Raw genomic sequence first — 24,656 nt, 5'->3', positions numbered from 1 at the left:
AATAGAAATTTGAACAACTAAAAAACTATATAGTAATATTCAAAAGGCAACAAAAACTAATACAAATGACAAAAACACATAACAAAATTACAAAACTTTTAACTAAAATCAAAGTGAAAACTAAAAATATACAAATAAAAGCTAATTCAAAATTTATAGAAACAAAGTATAAACAACACACAAGAAAAAAAATAAAATAAATAAATAAATATATATATATATATATAAATTTACATTTAACATTGACAAACATACATCTACATAAATAGTAAAATATCATAAAAAATTCTGTATTTTATTGAATATTCATGTTCATCGTATTTTTTATGCCTACTAGAGGGTTGAACTGTTAGCTTAGCACCATCTGGATGTTTTACATCTGTATGACATCATGGCACCACGACATCATCATATACTAGGGTAGTGATTTCATCCTAATACTGTGTGTGGTTTTTAAAACACCAAATTACAAGCAACAAAAAGTGTGGCACATGTTAAGATCACAGGTTTTTGCCGAAAGCAAATCCAACTCAGACTCGAAACCCAAATTGCAGCCAGCCATGTAAACATTATCTGTCTAAAGCTCGTTAGTGTGTATTTAGTTTAGCACAGGCAGTTTAGAAACGTGCCAAAAACAATGTAATAGTCTCCAAGATGTGCTAACATAGCATAACATACATACTGTAACTAGATGCACCGTTAACCAACTTACGAAAGAGAAAAATCTACTTACAGAGAAATGTTACAGATCCAGCGTAGACAGTCTTGCTAGTTGCATACTGTACAAGATACTAAGTAAAGCTTCCAACCTTCATTTAAGTATCATAATTACAACATTGCAGTGATTCAGAGGAGAGTCACCATCTCTTCTCCAGGCTCTGAAAGGAACCAGTCTCTCTTCTTAAATATTCTCCCAGCGCCTTTATTGAAATACATATTCTCTTTACTAGTAAATGGACGAGCTGGCGTACGTCCAGGTTGGATGGATATTTTTACCTAAGCCTGAACGGAGGTATAGACCCACGCTGAGGGCCATTAGCAGTGGATATGGATCCTACCTGAATGTCTAGAGCTCTCAGGCCACGTTCGGTTCGGATTTAAATGGATCACGTTGGTTATTTCAGATCATTATGTGCAGGCTGTTCCTTTCTACAGCAAGTCTTTAAAGTACATTCTAACTGTTAAGCGGTCACATTTTAAATGACTCTTTAAATGAGTCTGAAATGTTCCTCATTTTTCATGCCTTCTTCCTCACACTCACACATACACAGTGTTTCTCAGAGGGAAGTGCTGCTAAAGTGAAGGGTACGGCCTGATCCTGTCAGATGGCACAAACTTACACTTACACTTGAGGATGCATTTACATTTTTAATGTTAAATTACTTTTTATCACTGTTACCTTGTCATACACCACCAGTCTACTGAAAACAAACATCTCAGATGAGCTGTTTCAGCCAGTTTACCAGTTAAACCATCACATCTCTGGTTTGCAGGGTAGTACTGGCATTTTGTTTTTGGCTGATTGTCTATTATGACTACACTAGTAAAGTTGGTGTGCTTGAAACATTAACCAACCTAACCATCTGAAACCAGTTTAAACCACCTTGGAACTAAAGCTGGAGCAAAATGGTTTAAGCTGTTTTTTCAGAAGGAAATCTATCAAGGAGATATTATGAGATACTAAATATTAAGCCCATTTTCACCACATTAAAAAATGCTTTGGTAAATCAGAATTATTATGTAAAATTAAAAATTATGACACAATAGGAATTTTGTCCTTTTATTTCATAACTATGACTTTTTGTCATAAATTACATTTTTATCTCAGAATTGACTTTATCTCATAATTTTGACTTTTTATGCCACAATTACTTAATATCTCATAAATGTGACCTTGTCATAATTTCAGCTTTTTATCTCATAACTGACTCATGACTTAGCATCTCATAATTTCAACACTTTGTCATAACTTAGTATCTCATAAATTTGAGTGTCATAATTTCAACTTTTTATCTCATAGCTGACTCATGAGTTAGTATCTCATAATTTCAACTTTTTGTCATAACTTAGTATCTCATAAATCTGACTGTCATAATTTAAACTTTTTCTCTCATAATTAACTCATAATTATGACACAGTATCTCATAATTTTGACTTTTTATGCCACAGTAACTTAATATCTCATAAATGTGACCTTGTCATAACTTCAGCTTTTTATCTCATAACTGTCTCATAATTATGACTTACAGTATCTCATAATTTATTTTTTTTGGCACAACTTAATATCTTATAAGTTTGACTGTCATAATTTCACATTTTTATCATCACTGACTCATAATTACGACTTTTTATGCCATAATTACTTAATATTTCCTAAATCTGACTTTGTCATAATTTCAATATTTTATCTCATAACTGACTCATGACTTAGTATGTCATAATTTCAACTTCTTATGTCATATTAAACTTAGTATTATAAATCTGTCACAATTTCACTTTATTTCATAACTGACTCATAATTATGACTTGCTAATTTCAACTTTTTATGCCATAACATATCTCATAAATCTGTCATAATTTCAACTTTTTATCTCATAACTGACTCATAATTATGACTTAGTATCATAATTTAAATTTTCTGTCATAATTTAATATCTCATAAATCTGACTGTCATAATTTCAACTTTTTATCTCATAACTGACTCATAATTATTGCTTAGTATCATAATTTCAATTTTGTTTATGCCATAATAACTTAATATCTCATAAATTCGACTTTCTCATAACTTCAACTTTTTATCTCATAACTGATTCAAGACTTAGTAACTTTTTATGCCATAATAACATTTCCTATAAATTAGACTTTGTCATAATTTCAACTGTTTACCTCATCACTGACTTATAATTATGACTCAGTATGTCATAATTTCTTATCTCTGATTATATTTTAATCTCACATTTATGACTTCTCATAATTTTGACATTAATATAACATCATTATGGCATTAAGACTCAATCTCATAATTTCAACTTTTTATGTCATAATAACTTAGTATTATAAATCTGACTGTCATAATTTCACTTTATATCATAACTGACTCATAATTATGACTTACAGTATCTCATAATTTAAACTTTTTATGCCATAACAATATATATCATAAATTTGTCATAATTTCAACTTATTTCATAACTGACTCATAATTATGACTTAGTAACTCATAATTTCAACTATTTGTCATAACTTAATATCTCATAAATTTGACTTTCATAATTTTAACTTTTTATCTCATAACGGACTCATGACTTAGTATCTCATAATTAAATTTTTTATGTCATAATAACTTAGTTTTATAAATCTGGCTGTCATAATTTCAACTGTTTATCTCTTAATCAAATAGATCAAATAGTATCTCATAATAATTTTTTTTTGGCACAACTTAATATCTTACAAATTTGACTGTCATAATTTCAGCTGTTTATCTCATCACTGACTCATAATTATGACTTAGTATCTTATCATTTATTATCTTAGAATTATATTTTTATTTCACATTTATGACTCATAATTTTGACATTAACATGACATTATTATGACATTAAGACTCAGTCTCATAATTTTTACTTTTTATCATGACTTAATATGTTAATTTCTACTTTTACCTCATAACTATGACAAGTAATTATGACTAGTAGTATCTAGTAATTTATTATAGTAATTTAGTAATCTAGTAATTTGACTTTTGACTTGTAATTCTGATTTGGTATGTCACTGGTACTGGTATTGACAATTATGTTTAGTATCTTATAGTTTGGACTTTTAATCTCATTATTTGTGACTTCTTATTAATTTAATTATCATTATTAATAATAAATTGTAATCATCATGATCAACACTTTCATTTTCATATCACAATTTATAATGAAACAATGCAATAAGACAGGCCAACCTGGACATCATCTTCATCCTCCCCAACATAACCTGAAAATCATCATCATCAACATTACACAGTATTAACATCACATCAAGATGCTAATTATTACCTGCATGTGATGTTGATGATGAAGGTGATGAATAAAGTGGTGTGTCATCCATCAGTGTGAGGTGTTTTATATGGAGGGTGAGTCTCTCTGCAGACAAGCTCAAGTTTCAGCCGCATTAAAGACAGAACTGCAGCTGCAGCCGCTCGTTTATCAGGCTTTACTGGACTGAATCTAATCTGTGCACGATGGAGTGATCCATCTACAACACACACACACACACACACACACACACATACGCGCCGACCATCACATCTCTGTTTCACATCAGCCGGGTTACGTTTACTCAGCTAATGCTCTTTAACTCTGCTTATTCCATTAGGACCACAGTCATAATTATAGTGACGGACTCCCACGCAAAATAAAGAGCAGCAGAGAAAATATGCGGCCTCGGCACGTGCTTTGTTTGTTTTGCGGTGGGAAAATATAGAAATCGTGAATGCACATGTACAAGGAGGAAAAACAGAATCTAGATTAGAAAGATATACTTCAAGCACAGACGGTTTGAAGCAAAAATTATGATGCTATGATAAACGTATGATTTCAGTTAATGCCCTACAGGCCAAGAGCAAGTGATTGTGAAAGAAAAGCGAGAAACAGCATGCGACCGAGAAAGGGTGTGTCTCAATACATCAAGTCAGTGCAGAAGAGTGAGCGCACCCTCTAATGGCCGTTCTCTGAAACTGCGCAAAGACCAATATTTACCTTTTATTTGTTACTTGGCAAGGACAGATGCAGCATAATATTCATGCACAGCTGTGCAAAACACATGCAATTATATTTATAAAATAAAAAAAAAATCAAAATAAATAATTGTATTTGTAATTGTATTTATGACAACTTCTGTGTATTATTTTTTAAATTCCTAGTTTTCTGCCTTCAAAACATCCTAAAATCCCAGTCAATATTTTCTTAAATATTTTCTAAAGTATTATTTACTGACATGCAAGTTACCTAAAGATGCATAATATTCATGCACAACCGTGAACACGCAAGACACGTGCAAAAAAGCAGATGAGCTCTTCCTTTTTATTTTATTTCATTTATATATGGCTATTTCTTAAATTCATAATTATTTGCTCCCCAAACCATCCTAAAATCCTAGTCACTATCTTTTTTAGACTATTTTTGCAAAACTAATTTTAGAAACATTATTGACTGATTTGTAAGTGATCCAAATGAATGCAACAAATCTTAAATCAATTTCCCCCTTAAAGAGGTAAAAATGAACCCAAAAATGAACTGTTTGTCACTTATGTCATTTTAAAACTGTATGACTTACTTTCTGCTTTTGAGGAACACAAAAAGACTAAAAAAGTGAAAACTGTACAGTATATGGACTATATTTTAGTCCTCCGAAGCCATTCAATAGCTTTGTGTTCAGTAGCTTTTAAAATCCTAATAATCAACATGAGGGTGAGTAAATGATGAATTTTAATTCTAATTTTTAGTTAAATTATCCCTTTAAGATGCTTTACTACAGCCATGATACTTACAAAATTATACAATACCACTAAAAAATGATTACGTTTACTTATTTAATTAATGCCAGTTCAACAAACCATTAAGCAAAATCAATTCACATTTAAGTTTAACAGTTGAATTTGTTTCTTAGTGATTTATAAAATCTATATGACTAATTTCATTTGTTTTCACAGGTTAAAAAACCAACAGCATAATTAAACACATGGAAATTAATGCACTATTGAATATAAAATAATAATTTACTCACAGATGCTGACGCAGAGCCGCTGACAATATTATTCAGGCCGAATATTAAATAAATGAAGCAGCAGTGTCTAAATTTCCGTTACATTAACTTCACAGCACACGAGTCGTTCTCTCTCTCAGACCCAAACACATGTTTAAATTTACATAAAAAAACCTTCCTGTCCTCGCCTCCTGTTTCCCCAACGGTGGATTAATGCATTGGTCACACATTCATGCTCATAGCGGATGTCCAGAGGAGACAGACTCCTGTGTGTGACCAAAGGGCCATATATAAAAAGGCTTCTGTAACACACAGAGCTGAAGCAGAGCGCTAGGACTTTCTTTGCTCAGTCTCCAGGCTATGGATCAGTTTCCAACACCCTCATTTCATCGACAATCGAAGGAAGTGATTGGATCGGATGAATCTGTGCCGGAGGAACAGCACCATCAGCAGGCTCATGGCCTCTTGGCAGAGACGGATGATGTGTGCTGTAATATTCATGTGCAGCTGTGAACATGCAACACGAGGAGAAACCGGAGTTAAATTATAGTAAAACTTACAGAGAGTAATGTGGTACCATGGTAAAATATTAGTGCTTTGAAATATACAGTACCAGGCACAATTTGTTTACCATATCTCACAAGAATAGCATTTTATTATCATATTACCACATTACATCTTTGTCAGTATGATTTGGCTTTGTTTTGGTGTGATAAATCCAAACCAATATCCATATTTACCTTTTATTTTTTACTTGGCGAGGACAGATGTGTAGTATTTATGCACAGATGTGAACATGGAAGACACATGCAAAACTGCAGACAAGCGCTTTCGAACCAAAACTAACCTGCTTTATTTCTTAACTGTCTAACTAATCTGCTTTATTTCCTGACTAAATACCTACCTAACTGACTAACTAACCTGCTTTATTTCTTAACTAACCTGCTTGATTTCTTATCTAACTAATCTGCTTTATTTTCTAACTAACTTTATTTCTCAACTAACTAATCTGGTTTATTTTCTAACTAACTAAATCTAACTAGCTAAACCTAACTAACTTTATTTCTGAACTAACTAAAACTAACCTGCTTTATTTCTAAACTAACTAACTAACCTGCTTGATTTCTTATCTTACTAATCTGCTTTATTTCCTAACTAACTAAAACGAATTAACTAACTTTATTTCTTAACTAACTAATCTGGTTTATTTTCTAACTTACGGAAACTAAGTAAACTTAACTAGAACTAACTAACTAACTAACTGTATTACTTCATTTCTGAACTAACTAAAAATAACCTGCTTTATTTCCTAACTGTCTAACTAACCAGCTTTAGTTTTTAACGGTCTAACTAATCTGCTTTATTTCCTAACTAACTAAAACTAACTAACTTTAATTCTCAACTACTTAATCTGGTTTATTTTCTAATTTACGTAAACTAAGTAAACCTAACTAAAACTAACTGTATTACTTCACTTCTGAACTAACTAAAAAAAAAACTGCTATATTTCTTAACTGTCTAACTAATCTGCTTCATTTCCTAACAACTAACTTTTTTTAATTAACTAATCTAATTTATTTCTTAACTAATTAATTAACTAAATAAAACTAACTAATCAGCTTTAGTTTTTGACGGTCTAACTAATCTGCTTTATTTCTTAACTAACTAACTTTAACTAACTTACTAATTAACTAACCTTTTTTCAACTAACCTGGTTTATTTTTCTAAACTAATTAAATAACTAACTAAAACTAACTAGCTTTATTTGACTAATCTGATTTATTTCCTAACTAACAAGTAACTAACTAACAAGCAGCTTTGTTTCACAACTAATCTGCTTTATTCATTAAGTAACAACTAGATTTTTTCTCAACTAACCAATCAGTTCTATTTCCTAACTAACAAACTAACTAGCTATTAAATGGCTTTATTTCTTAACTAACAAGTTCAAGTTCAGCAGAACTTGCGACCATAGTTGGTTAACGATGCTTTTGGGAAATGCACCCCAGCTCGAGTCCCTAACTAACCAACCGACTAATCTGCATTATTTTTTAACCAGCTAACTAGCTGACATTCTTCCGCTTCTCATTTCCTGACAAGATCTGAGTTTTGCATTCCAGTAGCAGGTCTGGCTGTTGCTCATTGTGTTTGGTATGAGGTGGGTGAGGGATTTTAGTCCTCCTAACAAACACCGTTTAAGGTCAAAACACACGTGTAAGCATTTTTCACGGGTCACTACAACACTGCATGTCTTTCTGAAAGCATTACAGTTCTGAAAATAACCGACATCAACTGTACAGTATATACAAAATGATTCATAGTGATTCTAGTTTGTTTGGTATTTCAAATGTTAAAGATTAAGTAAGAGACGTACATTGACTAATGATTGTTAGTTGGCCATAGCAAACTGATGCTAGATTGATAAATAATACAGTATCAACTTGCTATGCTCAACTGACAAAAGATAACATAACAGACATAAATATAAAAGAAAACTGTCAAATGGTCATTTGAGAAGAGCCAGATAGGTTAGAAATGACTCTCTCTCTCTCTCTCTCTCTCTCTCTCTCTCTCTCTCTCTCTCTCTCTCTGTCTCCCTTTGTCGTGTCCTGCATCTCTTTTCCCTCCCGCTCCTCATCTCTTCATCAGTCTCATCCTCTCTGGACTCATACGAGGACTCAGACTCTCTCCAACACTCCAGACTCTCTCTTCTAGAGACTAACTATCACTACAGGTAAAAGCTTTACTATTACTCTCCATAAAACAATGTTTTTGTAACAATGGGGCTGATAAAACACCCGTGTTTTCACCTTTATCCGGGTTTCATATCAGATCCACAGTCTGTACAGAGTTTATAACACTGTACAATAAGCTTCAACTGGTTAAAGTTGCCTAATCCATAAGCTATAATAAATTATCAGTTAGCAATACATTCTATATCTTAGTTAATGTTGGTTAATAAAAATACAGTTCTTTGTTACTGTTAACTAATGTTACCAGATACAACTTTTGATTCACAAATGTATTAGTAAATGTTGAAATTTAGAAGATTAATAACTGCTTTAGAAGTATTTTTATTGTTAGTTCATGTTAACTAATGTAGTTAACTAAGGCTAACCAATGAAATCTTACTGTTAAGTGTTAATGAGTAACATAAATTATGATTATGTGCATATTCTTCCATGACTTCCAAAAAACAGCAGACTTGGATTTTAATTTAAAAACACTGAAAGCAATGAAAAATGATCCTTTATCCAGTAAGAATTTACCTAGTAATGAAGAAAACTGAATTGAAATGACAAAAATCACTGAGGCCTTATGTGCATTTTTGAAGTAATTTGTGCATGTTTTCATGTCTGCATGCATTGATACTGTCAGGATGCCGCTGGGAGGAGGAAACAAGTGTGGCTGCTGTAAGAAGACAGTGTATTTCGCAGAGGAGGTTCAGTGTGAAGGACAAAGCTTCCACAAGTCCTGCTTTCTGTGCAGTAAGTCGCACACAGCTGACCCAAACCCTGCTGTAACTCTGTCTGTTACTGATGCTGTATTCACATCACAATATGTGAACTAACGTGAGAGATGGAAGCAGATGTTGGAGCTCAAGTGGGGAAATCTATTAGAGACAGACACATATCGACACAGACGTTCACCTGACACCTCCAGTGCACTAATGGAGTATTTTAAGCAGAAAGGATGTGCATGTGAGCGTGAGATTCTCCGTGTGGAAATAGGCGGTGAGGGTTTGTCCTGCGGAGAGAGGGTGTTAACCGGAAAATGGAAAATTATTCATGCAGATGGTCATATATATCATGGAAAATATAATATACTGTTTTTGAACAAAACTGGCAGGTGTGAATGCGATAGCATGACATCAACCCAGAGGAAATGATTACTTTGTTATACATTTGGTTGCCAGCGGATCTCATTTATGATGAGTCTGTTTTATAAGAATTGAGATAGCTTTTATTAATTTAGATGTTTTTTTCATTGTTGTTTCAGTTTTAGTTTTAGTTATTCTAGTAAATCAATAAAAAATGTTGGATCATAAATAGTGGTTTCTGCTTCTGAACTATAATGTACTTGGAGTGCTTGGAAAGCTGGCATGAGTTTGGATACAAAACTCAGCAGCGAGTAAATCTTTCCTGTTTAACAGTGTGTCCATATTAGGTGCTGTACAAAAGAACATCCCGGTGGATTCGTCTGCCTTTTAAGGCTGCATATCATCTGCGTCTGACTGCATATCTGTGGAACAAATGAATGTTCATGTGTAGATGACACTAACACACACGTTTACACTGATGATGCATCAAATGCATAAGTATTATGTCACCAAATAGTAGGGAACGTGTATATGTTTTGAATACCTCAATTTTTTTCAGATGTTTCTCTAGAGAAAAAGTACTCAGTTGCATCCTCTAGAGTTTCAAACAAGATCTCAACAGGGTTGAACTTCTTATAAAAATCTTCTAACATGATCAAACTGAGATATGCTATACACATCCATTTAATAGCTCATATACTATATACTCTTGCTGTATCAAGAGTAATTTTTAATCAATTTTGATTTCATATTGACTTTAAAGGTTCATGAACTGCATTTATTCATTTTTTGATGTTTCCTTAAGTGCAAACATAATGTTCTAAGGATATTTTACATCAAAAACTGTCATAGTATAGAAATTAAAAGCCATTTTCTGCCGTGTCTACAGCTCAGATCAAGAATATTACAGCCAGGGATGAGCAGTATTTCAAATACATGTATTTGAAATACAAAATACTATTTTGATTAAATACATTTAATCTAAGTATTTTTCTATTTTCAAAATACATAAGGTGTTTAAATACCTTTGGAAAAAGTCAAATGTATTTTGTATCTATTAAATACATTTAATCTTAGTATTTTTGTATTTACGATAGACAATAGATAATAATATTAAATATTCAGATTATTTATCTAATGTATATTTATAATTATAATACCATTATTTATTTTAATATTATTTACATTTAATATTATATATAATATCTATATAATTTTTATATTTATAAAATGTGTATTTATGATAACATTTAATATTTAATATTTATAATTATTTATATATTTTTTATTTATAACAGAATATTTGATTTTATATTATAAATGTTATTTATTTCATCTGTATTTATAGAATTATTATTCATATAGCGGTATTTACGTATACTTGTTGATACAGGAAATCAGCAGTTTAATAAATAGGTTTATTGCCAAAAAGTATTTTATGTTATTTTAAAAATACAAAAATACTAAGATTAAATGTATTTAAATGCAAAATAGTATTTTGTATTTCAAATACATGTATACTGCCCATCACTGATTACAACTGCTGAGATTAAGTAATCATATGTTTTTTAATCAAGTGTTTTTTAATGTTTTTTTAATGATCCAAAGTACTGCAAAAACAGTACAATTTTGAAATATTTTTACTATTTAAAATAACAGTTTTCAATTTAAATATATTTTAAAATGTAATTTATTCCTGTGATTTTAAAGCTGAATTTTTAGCATCATTACTCCAGTCACATGATCCTTCAGAAATCATTCTAATATTCTGATTCTTGACTTGCTCTACTGAGACATTCACATATCTGAAAATAAACAGCTGCTGGAAGTGCAAACAGAGTCATTTTTGGTAGTTTGGTTTCAATAAAAGCTGTTTTTTTTTGACATTTTAAGTTATGAGACTTATAGTTTAGCATGATTTTACAGTACAATGACCTCTTGAGAAAAATCAGGTTTCTGTGAGAATTAGAAGTCTGTGATGAAAGAGCAAGCGTTTATTTTGCTTTGAAGTGCAACATGATCTACAAAGCAAATTGTCTTTGCATAACAGTGTACTGATTATGTATGCACATCTGTGTTCACTGCAGTGGCGTGCAGAAAGAACCTGGACAGCACAACAGTAGCGGTGCATCAGGACGAGATCTACTGCAAATCCTGCTACGGCAAGAAATACGGCCCAAAAGGCTATGGCTTTGGTGGAGGAGCGGGAACCCTCAGCATGGACACGGGCGAAGCTCTGGGAATCAAACCGGCCGGGTTAGTAGGATGTTTTCTTTTGCATTGTGTCTTTACTAATGTGCATTAAAGTAGCTGCTCTGAATTTGTCGCACAGACAAACATCCCATCGTCCAACCAACAACCCTAACCCATCAAAGTTTGCGCAGAAGCTCGGCGGTTCTGATGTTTGCCCTCGCTGTGGAACCGCCGTGTACGCGGCAGAGAAGGTGGTTGGAGGGGGAAATGTGAGTTTGTTTTTCTTGACTAGACTTGTGGAGATAGTCACTTTGCCCTGGGCCTTACCAAACTGTATTAATTTGGAGAAAACGTTTGTTGTTCTGGCTTGGTTGCCAAAATACTCTCATTATGCCAACATAATAGCATCACGTCCTTACCTGCCCTCATGTAAAAGCCAAATAATGCAGAAAACTGACAAAATCACTGCCAAATCAAGCATGTTTGATGTTTCAGATAAAGCAACACAGCATAACTTGACCAGAAAAAAATAAAAAAATCAATTGACTGACAAAATAACATTTTGGGCATCACATTTCATCTCGTTTAGTCTTGGCATAAGAGCTGCTTCAGATGTGCGAAGTGTGGGAAGAGTCTGGAGTCCACAACCCTAGCAGATAAAGATGGAGAGATTTACTGTAAAGGTCAGTATCAAATATCAGGTATGTGTGTTTATTCAATATTAAGATATTGAGGATTTGTTCAAAAATAGAAATATAAACAATAGATATTTAATTAAATATTTAATTACATTATATATGATTAAATATTCATATTATTTATTTAATGTATATTTATATGTGTACAATTTATATTATAATACCATTATTTATTTTAATATTATTTATATTTAATATTATATAATATTTATATAATGTTTATATTTATAAAATGTATATTTATGATAACATTTTATATTTAATATTTACAATTTTATTATATGTTATTTTTATTTATAACAGAATATTTACATTTATATTATAAATGTTATTTATTTCATCTGTATTCATATAATTATTATTCAAATAACATTATTTTAATATAATTTATATTTAATATTCTATTTATTACTATTTATATATATATAATTTACATTTCTAATAGCATTTCTATAATAACAGAATAGTTAAAATCGTTATAATAACAGAATAGTTAAAATCGTTATAATAACAGAATAGTAAAAAATGTTATTTATTTTTTCTTTTTTATATAAATTATATAATTTTATATTTAAATATAACAATTATTTTATTTTTACATTTAGAAGATGTATATTTATGACCACATTTTATATTTAATATTTATAATTATTTATATTATTTTTATTTATAACACAATACTTAAAGTTATATTATAAATGTTATTTATTTCATCTGTATTCATATAAATATTGTTCAAATAACATTATTTTAATCATTTATATTTAATATTCTATTTGTTACTATTTATATTTATATAATTTACATTTCTAATAACATTTCTATAATAACAGAATAGTTCAACTCCTGTTCATGTTATTTATTTTTTCTATTTTATTTTTCTATAATTTAAAATAACATTATTTTTATATACACTTCAATAATTTACATTTCTAATAACATTTCTATAATAACAGAATATTTAAAATCCATGTTCATGTTATTTCTTTTTTCTTTTTTCTATATCTATAAATGATAAAATTTTATATTTAAATATAAAATTTATGTTATTTGTACATTTCTAAGATGAATATTTATGACCACATTTTATATTTAATATTTATAATTATATATATTATTTTTATTTAAAACAGAATACATTTATAACAGAATACACTTACATTTATGTTATAAATGTTATTTATTTCATCTGTATTAATATAGTTATTATTCATATAACATTATTTTGATATAATTTATTTATATTTAATATTCTATTTATTAATATTTACATTTATATAATTTACATTTCTAATAACATTTCTATAATAACATAATAGTTAAACTCCTGTTTATGTTATTTATTTTTTCTTTGTTATATTTCTATAAATTATATAATTTTATATTTATATTTATATTTATATTTATATTTATATTTATATTTATATTTATATTTATACAGCGTGCTATGCTAAGAACTTTGGACCGAAGGGCTTTGGCTTTGGTCAGGGAGCTGGTGCTTTGGCTCACGCTCAGTAGAAATACAGCTGACATTGGTGAACCCAGGAGGACAGACTGGTCACTTTCATGACAAACATGTTTGATAAATGTTACACAAGCACAAAAGTGCCTTATTTGGTGCTCAGTATGTACTAAATCCAATAAACTGTTTGATTATGAATCCAAAAATATTATTATCAACTGACATTTTTGCAATAATAAAACTGGGTTATTTTTAAGCTTACTGGGATTTATTATTTTTTATTATTTTCTCTAACTGGGCTATGCCATGCATTAATGTATAATAACTAAAAATGAAAAAAAAAATGCAATTGTAATTTGAACAAGCATGAGTCAAAAATGTTTGTAAACAGACTTGGTTTGAAAGCGGCATTGAGTACGCTCTGAGATGACTGGCTTGTATTGTCCATGACATCACACACATCAAAAACACAAGTGTGATGAGAACAAAGCTGTGTTTATGTGTCTGAGCCTGTTACGGACCTGATCTAATGAGACCACAGACTCACAGAGAAGCCTAACACCATCACAGAGACCGTAATGCTTTCATCTAGAGACTAAAGACTAACAAACAAAATTAAACAATGAAAACGAATAAACAAAACTAGTCTCAGCGCAGCTGCTGGAGGAAACATCATCATCAATTAAACATCTGCCAGATGCAAAAACACAAACTATGCTAAAAATGCAACAGTGTACTGCTATTGCCAGATTTATGCCTACTATTGTCTAGAAATAGTGTGTGAATCAATATAGCCTATATTATGCAGAAATACACATTATGCACAGTGTGTTTGAGTCAAGGTCACATGACCTCACTACTAAATGTTGCATGTTTAATTTAAAGAGTTTTTAAAAAATTGTAACATTTAATACTACATTCACATATTATTTAATGTAAAAATGTCAGCTTTTGGCAGTTTGATTTAATAATGAGATATATTAAAATATTAAACACACTATTTCTCAATGAAAAAGTATAGAGTTGTCACCAGATGGCGCCACATTTTGTTCTACTAGTGAAAATTCAATTTGAAATTTCGGTGACATTATGAATTTCATGTGTTTTCAACACACAAATAACAATTTGTATATTTTTCTTTGGTCAATACAGTACAACTGGGCAGAAATAAAAGTTCTCTCACTCTCTACACAGACGTGCGTCTGGCCTGTGTTTTTACAAGTGCTCAACTGTTTATAAAAAGCAGGTGATAATTGGCTGTCTGGAGTCTGAATTTTTAACAGACCCAGAGTGAAGAATGATTCTATTAAACTACAGTAGAGAGACCGGGGCTAGTTGTCACACAGGGAAGGTCTATGTCAGTAAAGATGAGATTTTGAGGGGGAAAAATACCCAGTGCAAAACTGACATATTTTGTCCTTTTAAATCTTTTAAACTAATAAACGTGTAACAAGCTGGGTTAAAAATAAAACAAATTTATATTATTGTATTATATTATATTATATTATATTATATTATATTACATTATATTATATTATTTTTATTAAGTTTTACAATTTTATCATGTAAAATTAATTTTATATTTATTATTTATAAATAAAAAATATATATAAATAAAAAATATATATTATATAAATTGTAAAACTTAATAATATAATATAATATAAAATAAATGCGTTTTATTTTTAACCCAGCTTGTTACAGGTTTATTAGTTTATAATTTCATAATTGGATTATATATATATATATATATATATATAAATAAAATAATTACATAATTGGATTTGAAAAGAGACTAAGATTTATTTTAAAACATTAAAATATAAATATTATTTTAATAAATAATATTATAACAATATTTTTTATTTTATATTTATTCCATTTATTTCATAGATATTAATAATATATACATATATTTTTTATAAATATATAAATAAATAAAAAATATTATGAATAAAATAATAAATACTTTAGAAATAATAAATAAACACATACATATTACCTTCAAATTTATTTATATATATTTATTTATTTATATTTTAATGTATTTATTATATATTATACAACAAAAAGCAAAAAAAAAAAAAAAAAAAAAAACAACTTGCTATGTGTAACGGAGACTTTCGTTGACTTTGATTGCTCCCACATTGCTTTAGATAAAAGCGTCTGCAAAATGACTAAATGTAAATGTAAATTGCATTTCACATTTCAAAAAAGGTATCGTTCTCAAATCAACATCTTGCTTCATATATGTGACAACATGCCCCACTATCAGAAGACATATTAACTGTTCTTGCTTATAAATGTTAAATGGAAATGATAAATAGCTTTTTTTAGACAATACTTCAAGTTTTTTGTGTATACAGAAACTCGCAATAAATAAACCCACCCTGGAAAAAGTGTGACAACTAGCCCCGGTCTTCACCACGCATAAAAAAAAATCCCCAACAGGCAAAAAATAACATGAACACATATTAAATGAAGCTAAATGCTCTCAGATCAACGTTCAATATCAACAGCGGCTCTAAATACGGTCTGGTCATGACTGCCATGCAGCATCTATAATCCTGGGTTTCCACATCAGCCAAGAACCAAATCCAGCAGAGCCCATCATGAGAGTAAACAGGACAGGTGTTGCCCACAGGCTGACCCTTCTAGAGCTCTCTACAGCTAGTTACCCTGCAGATGAAACTAGAAAGCCATTTAGGCACAATAACAGCATCTGCGTCATGTCACAGTACCTGCATGTTTGACGATCACCCACACATCATGCGCGTCCCAGAAAGCAGGTCCTGGAAATGATGCTCGACATGCAGATAAGAGAAAGTGATGCCAAAATACACATCAACACACCCACACAAAACAATACAGCCAAGAAACGGCATTGTTCGAATGCTTTCTGCAACCAGAGTGTGGTAACGTGGATACAGAGAGAAAAACAAGGAGGAATGCAAATTCAGTGATTATTATTATATGCAAATTCAAGACACTCTGCCTTGAAAGTAGAGCTATAAGACGTCAGCAAGGCCTGATGAAGCCAGTAATCTCTGTGATTATGATAACTGGCAGGATGTGGTGTAACTGTGAATCACACCTGGAGAAAGCCAGCAAAATGTATGCGCAGATAAAAGCGTTGCATGCATGCATTTTTATCATGACACATCAAAATAGCTTTTAGTATCTCACAAACACCAGAGTGGCGTTAACAGCTGTCTAACCGCTCTATGTTTAGCTAAGCCAACGTATGGGCAACTTTGCATTCCTGTCATAATCTCTCACAGAGATTACTGTTGTCTACAGTTAATATTTTAATCAAGCATAGGGTCAAACACAGAGCACGGTTCCACCGAGGAAAAATACAGTAAATCAATGTCTCTGAATAAAAAAAATAATCTCACAAAAACACCTCATCCCTTTCCTTCACATATAAAATGATTATATAATTGCAAAGGTGATTATAGGAAAGGGAAAAACAGACTTCTGAGCGATAATATTCATCTTATGAAAAAAAACTCAAAGGAAGGTTTTAATGCTCAGATGTTGCTCTTTTATAGCATATGAGACTTCACTTAATTATCATGTTAGTTTTTGTTAGATTTCAGATGTTTCTCCTAGTTAGTAGTTATCATACAGTACGTTTGTGGCTATAAAAGTAATATAGATTGCAGAAAATTTGATTTTAGAAGAATTTAATGAGATATGTTTCAAATATCTGGCGTTTGACAACAAACTTTGGATTTGTGGCCAATTTTTGAGACATTACTGAGATCTCTTCCGAAACCCATGCAAATGCTAAAGGCTTTTTCTCAGGAGAAACATATCAGAATCAGTGTTTAAAATATGCAAAAATGATAATACAAAAGGCAAAAACTCATACCGATGAAGTAAAGTTTGTCCCTAAAAGCAAATTGTACTGACCAACAGATTATGAAAGATAATGTTCATCTTCGGAGAAACTCAAAGGAAGATTTTAATGCTCAAAGTTCTCTTATTTATACTTCATGAAACATTTTTTTCTCAGTTATTTAAGTATCAACTTCCTTTTAGATGTTTCCTTCCGAAAAACATAAACAAATGAGATCAATATTTATCATACAGTAAGTCTGGAGCTATAAAGTACATTGTAAAAAGTTGTAAAGAAAAATTACTGAACTATGTTTTATAAGAAATCTCAAAATGTAATATTTAATACAATGTGTTACTTGTCATTTATTTATTGAAATTTCCTAGCAATTTATGAGTAAAAATTGTGTAGCATTTACTTTGAAACTATTTCCACAAAACGCATAGTAATCCCTTAAATGTATTTATTTTATACTAAGTATAGTTCAAGTCTGTTAACATATTTACTGGCATATCGCTTGATATAAAAATTGCAATTAAACTTTATTTGGAGTACTTGTGCACAATGCACATTTCTTAAAATTAAGCCTAAAATATGTTTTAATGTCACTATTGATGAGGACTGTATAATATGTCTTTAAATGCAAAATATTTAAAGTGTACCTAAACTATACTTGCAATAGTTCCACTTTAGCACAATCAAATATACTTAAGTATATCTTTAGTAGTATACTTAGCATGAAATAAATGTATTTGAAATACATTTTACTATATTTATTTTTGTCTAGGGGTAACATTGAAGTAAAACATGAAACTTAGAAGTATAAATAGCTTACTGAAACACAGTAGTATTTTCTTGTAAAACAAACTCTAAGAATCTTTTTGACTTTAAAACATTAAAAATTATTTTACAGTGTAGAGGTTTTTCTGAGGAGAAACAGCACATGTGCTTAAAATGAACTGTATGAAAAAGGCAAAAACTACTCATAAAGTAAAGTTCATCCCTAAAGCAAACTGTTACTGATGCACAGAGAGATAATGTTCATCTTCTAGGAAAACCAAAGACTTCTTTCAGATCGAAAACCAATGTGATTATACCAGAGGGTTTTTTTTCCCAAAAGATTTGCTCTTACAACACTGTCTAGGAGCAACGACTGAGATATAAAAGTGATCTCATTGTGGACTTGTTAAAAAGATCAATGGAAATTTCTTCAAATGAAACTCTTTTATCTTCTAGTAAGCTAAATAAGGTTGTGCAACAGGCTTGAAGCATCATGAGGAACCACAGTCCACAGCTGTCTAATGGGCTGATAAGCGCCGCACAAGGCCTATCAACAAGAGCCCTCCACAAGTGCTGGATAAAAGCTTTATGTGTGTGTGTTTGTGTGTGCTAATAATATCATCCAGTAACAGGCCGAGGATGAACAATAAGAGGGTGTCTTAAAAAAGAGATGCATTGTTCTAGAGCATCATTTCTCTGACCATCTAAGCACCGCAAGGTAAGTTCATTCAGTTTGCTTCCATGTTAAGGAACAATAGCTTGCCTTACAATTTTAATATATGTAATTTCTAAGTAGAAAAAAAGTTAAAATCTAAATATTGCATGGACATGTCCTTGTCAGCATCTGTTAATATTGCCAAGTGTGTAACCAAATATTTAGTATTACTGTTACGTAATGGTTAAAAAAAGTAATTGAAAAAAAACGCTTATTTAGGGGGGCGTCAATATCTGTGGTGAAACTTTCCTTTTAATTTTATGTATCTCCCATCTCCCAAAATAACTTTGATTTTATCTCTTAAATAATTTAATTACAAAATCACCACTTCATCAATCTGATCTAAACATGTACGTTCAACTTTTCCAATTCTGAGATGCATAAAACCTCAATTTAAATTGCGTAACACCAGTTAAACCAGAAGATTGTGAAAATATTACTTTGGCATTCAACTACACTCTTTCATTTTATTGCATAATTTACCGTATTTGTTTTTTTTAAGTGCGCTCGACCGGTTTCACATCATTGAGGGGAAACTTGGGCCAGGTTAAAGCCTCTGAAGCTCTGGTGTGGGTCTATTTATGGTGCACTGCAAGTGGATATGGGTTAGAGAAAGCTGGGATTGTTATCTGTGCGGCATAGTTACCATGCCAAAATCACAGCGCCACGATAGGCGTCTGCCAACACTGTTTTTCCTATGGGTGCACTTCATCTGTGTGCGCAGCCACTGTCAGGACTTTGAAGTGGTTAACAGATGCAGAACAGATGCCTCATCCATCAATTAGCATCGGTTCATCTGTTTTAAAACGCACATGATATATCATAATGGCAATAACTTCAAGAGTCAAATACGTGAGAGTACTGCTGTTAGAGTAAACATAGGAATAATAACATCTGATTAGCACGTCTGATTCTGGAAAAGCTGTCTGATACTTAAGCCTCTTGAAGATCCTCCCAATGGTCCTGGTCTTTGGAAACAAATGCCTTTATTTTTATCTCCTAGGTTGAATCACCATTGTAAAGATGCCCGAGTGAGTATATTGTGTCTCTGCTTTCTGCTGTTCGTCATCCTAGACGTCTTATGGCTGTCCTGACAAATGTGCTCTATTCTTGGATTTACCGGCTGTGTCGTCTTAACTCAAGGCTTCTGTGTTAATGAAGGCTGATTAGGACTACAATGGAGTCCAGAAGTCTGAGACAACACTCACAGTCCGAAAAAACTAATTACAAAGTTATGATTTAAAAAAATCAAGATTCAACATTATTTCTAAGTCACTAATTTATAAATTATAAATAATGCAAATGAGTAACATTTATATTTTTCTTGCTTCTTGATTCTCAATTCATGCTGGATAACCTGGACAATCCAGTTTTATGTCATCTTAAGTAATCAAAAGGAAGGATATATATATACACTTTAAAAAAAAATCTGCTTTATTTATCATTTTGAAAAATAATTTATAAATTATTAAAAATGTATTAATTTTAAAAAGTATTAAATTTGAAATGAATGCTAATTAGAAGCATTTTCTCTTGTGGGCTCAGACTTTTGGACATCATTGTATGCCTTAATTATAAAATCTTCACTGTTAATAAGAATTATGATATTTAATGATCTATGTGTTTTTACTCTTTTGCAGGCAAGAGGTAAGAGTGACAAGCTTCCACTGATAGCCACTTTTTCAATACATTATTTCTGATCTACCAGCAAACGAATGTACTGTAACAATGAGAATTAGAGAAGCTTACAAAATGTTTGCTATATATAACAATCCCTATTTCAAATTTGACAGAAAAAGTCCAAGATCTCTGCATCTCGCAAGCTGATGTTAAAGGTACAATTGCATTGCAACATATTTTTCTGCAACTGTTTTAGCATTATACTCTACGTCGTAAGATTTTTAATTCATTTATTTTTAATTAATTTTTTTTATAATAGAGTGTTTTGGGTGGTTGCTTAAAAATTTTAAAAGCATGCACCACAAATTTAGAAAGTGCATTCAAACCTATTTTTGTGATTTGCTCGCAGTATTTATTAGATCTTAAAGAGTGCATGTTTATATGTTCATCAGAGTCTTATGGTAGCTAAAGCAAAGGATGAGTTAGAGCAGGAGCTGGCAGAAAAAGAGGTAGAAAAGGAAAGATATCTGGCTGAGAAAGCTCCTCCGCTACAGACTGGTGGCATGTCTTTCGCCGAGCTTCAGGTACATCCACAACTCACAAAACTCTCATATACTACATGTATTAATATAGATATATATCCATTACAAGAAGTTCCATGGTTTTACCAAAAATATATAACAAGGAAAACAATATTTTTGTAAATTACAGTGCTATTTAAGAACCATTATAAGAACCAATAATATTGTTCTGTAAATATAAAAGCATCAAGGCATCAAAAATTTGCTTTCATCACCAGCAGAAACGGCAGCAGGCCTATAAACACTATTTGTTCTCTCTATCAGGAGCTGTGTCAGGAACTACATGCTAAAATCGATGTGGTGGACGAGGAGCGCTATGATATTGAGGCTAAAGTGCTTCACAACACAAGAGAAGTAAAGAACCAGTTTTACTCTTCATATAGCTCAGACAACAAAAAAACCATGTGTCTAAGAAAATTCACAATCAGAGCAACTCCCCTAATCAGACACAAAATAACAAGTTTCCAGTATTAATTTGTCAGTCCACGTTAAAAACAAAAACACTGTCCAACAAATGTATTAAATCAGAACTGATTTAATATTAAACCTCGGTTGTGAAAGCATTTTTACCATTCATATTCTCTGAAGAATTAAAAAAAAACAAATCCAGAGTTGCAAGATGAATTGCAACAAATTATTTCATTTTAAAAAAGTGAAAAATACGTTAAGAAACAACAGAAAATTATATGAAAAATTGATGAGAAAAAAGGCAATAAATATGCATCCCAATGCATTGCAATTGCCTTTACTAGCTAAGGAAGAAAAATAAATAAAGGGTGTAGGAATCTGTCTTGACTTCGGCATTGATTTTATGTTTAATATAGCACAACAGTTCAAATTAAAAAAAAAAAAACATCACTCAAACATCCAGGGACAAATTTTTACAAGCATGCATTTGCTTTGCATTTGCAATTTGTGAAGCAAAATTACAAATCAATTTGCTGTCGTCTACACAAAAACAGAAATCAGGCGACAAAATTTCATGTTATGCATTGCTTAAAAAAAACATAGCTGTTCAGGATCTATTATTATTCCAAAATAACACTGGAATGTTATTCAGGTATGACATTACATCTTATTATTCATACAGGAACCAACTTGCTCAGTAGAAACCTGCAAATGATGAAACTTTTAAACAAACGTGTTACAGATCAAGGATCTGAACATCAAAGTCCTAGACCTGAGGGGCAAATTCAAGCGACCCACCCTGAGGAGAGTCCGAGTCTCAGCTGACGCCATCCTGCGCTCTCTGCTGGGCTCCAAACACAAGGTGTCCATGGACCTGAGAGCAAATCTCAAGTCCGTCAAGAAGGAAGACACAGAGAAGGTGGGCTGGAGGTCGACGGCATCCATCTTGACTGAAATAGAAGAGTTTAGCATTACTCACAGCTGTATTATTCCTTTGTAGGAAAAGACCGTGGAGGTCAGTGACTGGAGGAAAAATGTGGAGGCCATGTCTGGAATGGAAGGAAGGAAGAAAATGTTTGATGCGGCACAGTAAACAAGTGAATACAATCAAGATCTGCCAACATGCAAGTGTGTACAAGAGAATTAATTTCAAAATGAAAACATATTTACTTTCCCAGCACACATCCTTTTTAGCTTTTAGATGTAATATTGGCTGTTGTTAATCAGAATGAGCCGAACTACAGGGATTAAAAATACTCCCTCATTTTGTTAACGTGCCTCAAAAGCTTTAAATCCATAATGAAAAAAGGGAGTTGTCAAGTTATTTGTCAGTGTTGAACATGTCAAATCAAAAGCCCTGTTATGAAATTGTAGGAAAGAGTTAAAATTCTTGTTAGAAGTGTCATCAACATTGTACTGTAAATAAACTGTGTAATCTGGAGATATCATGTTTTATCATGTGAATGTTTTTACTGGACAAATGTTTGATAAGGGAGAAAATGACTGATGAAGTGAAATAAACTGGAAATTCATTACCCTGATTAAAAACAACTCCTTTCAACCTTAAAAAGTACATATGATGTGTGTAACGTTACTGGAAAACAGGATGTGCTGATAAGGCCAAAATGACTTTTTTAGTGGTTTGGCTGCATATTTCTCAGGTTACCAATCAAAAATTTATGGTCATTACACTACAATCATATGAACAAAAGATTGTATTTTCTCAATGTGTTTTATAGAGTCTTGTTTGATCTTATATCCACCTTTTCCCTGAGAAACCGATGAGCACCGCCATTACTTCCGATTGGATGCCATCTGTTCCGGTCTCCATAGAAAGATCGACTGAATTAACTGAATCACAACCTTTTGAATGCAACTAAATATAAAAATGTACGTTAATGTGACTAGAAACACCAGACACCGGAAATGTAAAGCATCTTTACGCTACGAGGCGGACGAGAGTAAATATGTGACCCTGGACCACAAAACCAGTCATAAGTGTCTTTTTTTTTTAAATTTAGCTTTATACATCATCTAAAAGCTGAATAAATAAGCTTTCCATCGATGTATGGTTTGTTAGGATAGGACAATATTTGGCTGAGATACAACTATTTTAGTATATGGAATCTGAGGGTGCAAAAAATTCAAAATATTGAGAAAATGGCCTTTAAAGTTTTCCAAATTAAGTTCTTTGCAATGCAAATTACTAATCAAAAATTACGTTTTGATATATTTATCTTCATGGAACATGATCTTTACTTAATTTCCTAATGTTTTTCGGCATAAAAGAAAAATCTATAATTTTGACCCATACAATGTATTTTTGGCTATTGCTACAAATATACCCCAGCGACTTAAGACTGGTTTTGTGGTCCAGGGTCACATATGAAGTCTGCAGTGTTCAGGGTTGCCAGGTTTTCACAACAAAACCCACTCAATTGGTACTCAAAACAAACCCAAATCTAGCCCAATTGTGTTTCAAGGAGGTCCCCTAGTAAAAATCACATTCCGGAGGGTAAAATACATGTTTTGTGGTGGGGTTCCTCTAGTAAAATTAGCATCCTAGGGGCTAAATATTACTAATTGGAGTCGCTTCAAACCGCGGCAATAGAATGAAAGAAGCCTAATTCAGCGGAAAAGCAGCGGATTTTGCAACACTACTACTAATTTTCAGGGGAATTTGCTAAAGGAAGGTTGATTCATTGCTGAAGTCACTAAATGACGTTGTGATTTCATTGCGCAATGAGGTCATTATGTAATCAAGACGCAGAGTTGTCACTACA

The 24,656-nt window shown here is 31.5% G+C and overlaps 3 protein-coding genes across 6 annotated transcripts in view; 2 read left to right on the top strand and 1 right to left on the bottom strand.

The window, feature by feature from the left end:
- Positions 1 to 16,683, bottom strand: part of nav1b (neuron navigator 1b) — a 108,783-nt gene extending 92,100 nt beyond the window's left edge. Inside the window, exon 1 of one of the 4 annotated variants that reach the window (XM_051112804.1) lies at positions 16,667 to 16,683. The gene's annotated coding sequence lies outside the window, so the exon portion shown is untranslated. Of the gene's footprint in view, positions 1 to 733; positions 751 to 4,044; positions 4,237 to 5,773; positions 5,860 to 16,666 lie in introns of those variants that run through there. The other 3 variants (XM_051112803.1, XM_051112802.1, XM_051112806.1) reach the window with 3 other exon arrangements.
- On the top strand, positions 8,356 to 14,186 carry csrp1b (cysteine and glycine-rich protein 1b). The gene is made up of 6 exons (XM_051112822.1): positions 8,356 to 8,486; positions 9,131 to 9,240; positions 11,660 to 11,828; positions 11,905 to 12,034; positions 12,355 to 12,448; positions 13,905 to 14,186. The coding sequence occupies exons 2-6, from the start codon at positions 9,132 to 9,134 to the stop codon at positions 13,979 to 13,981; spliced, it is 579 nt and encodes a 192-aa protein (XP_050968779.1). The 5' UTR covers positions 8,356 to 8,486; position 9,131; the 3' UTR covers positions 13,982 to 14,186.
- Positions 16,684 to 20,954: 4,271 nt separating the features above from the next.
- tnni1b (troponin I type 1b (skeletal, slow)) lies at positions 20,955 to 23,408 on the top strand. The gene is made up of 5 exons (XM_051112827.1): positions 20,955 to 21,099; positions 21,337 to 21,468; positions 21,730 to 21,819; positions 22,616 to 22,792; positions 22,874 to 23,408. Exons 1-5 carry the CDS (start codon positions 21,091 to 21,093, stop codon positions 22,964 to 22,966), a joined length of 501 nt encoding a protein of 166 aa, XP_050968784.1. The 5' UTR covers positions 20,955 to 21,090; the 3' UTR covers positions 22,967 to 23,408.
- Positions 23,409 to 24,656: the final 1,248 nt, after the last annotated feature.

The sequence above is a fragment of the Labeo rohita genome, chromosome 6 (genome assembly GCF_022985175.1).
Source record: "Labeo rohita strain BAU-BD-2019 chromosome 6, IGBB_LRoh.1.0, whole genome shotgun sequence".
NCBI lineage: Eukaryota > Metazoa > Chordata > Actinopteri > Cypriniformes > Cyprinidae > Labeo > Labeo rohita.
The sequence above is the reverse complement of the archived record's forward strand: the minus strand, read 5'-3'. Positions and strand labels throughout refer to the sequence as shown.

Bases quoted from the DNA above. Each gene is read 5' to 3' on its own strand.
- csrp1b (XM_051112822.1), top strand. From the start codon at position 9,132: ATGCCGCTGGGAGGAGGAAACAAGTGTGGCTGCTGTAAGAAGACAGTG. The intron at 9,241-11,659 runs GTAAGTCGCACA...TGTTCACTGCAG, and splicing joins CAAGTCCTGCTTTCTGTGCA to TGGCGTGCAGAAAGAACCTG. The intron at 11,829-11,904 runs GTTAGTAGGATG...TTTGTCGCACAG, and splicing joins CTGGGAATCAAACCGGCCGG to ACAAACATCCCATCGTCCAA.
- tnni1b (XM_051112827.1), top strand. The intron at 21,469-21,729 runs GTACATCCACAA...TCTCTCTATCAG, and splicing joins TGTCTTTCGCCGAGCTTCAG to GAGCTGTGTCAGGAACTACA. The intron at 22,793-22,873 runs GTGGGCTGGAGG...ATTCCTTTGTAG, and splicing joins AGAAGGAAGACACAGAGAAG to GAAAAGACCGTGGAGGTCAG.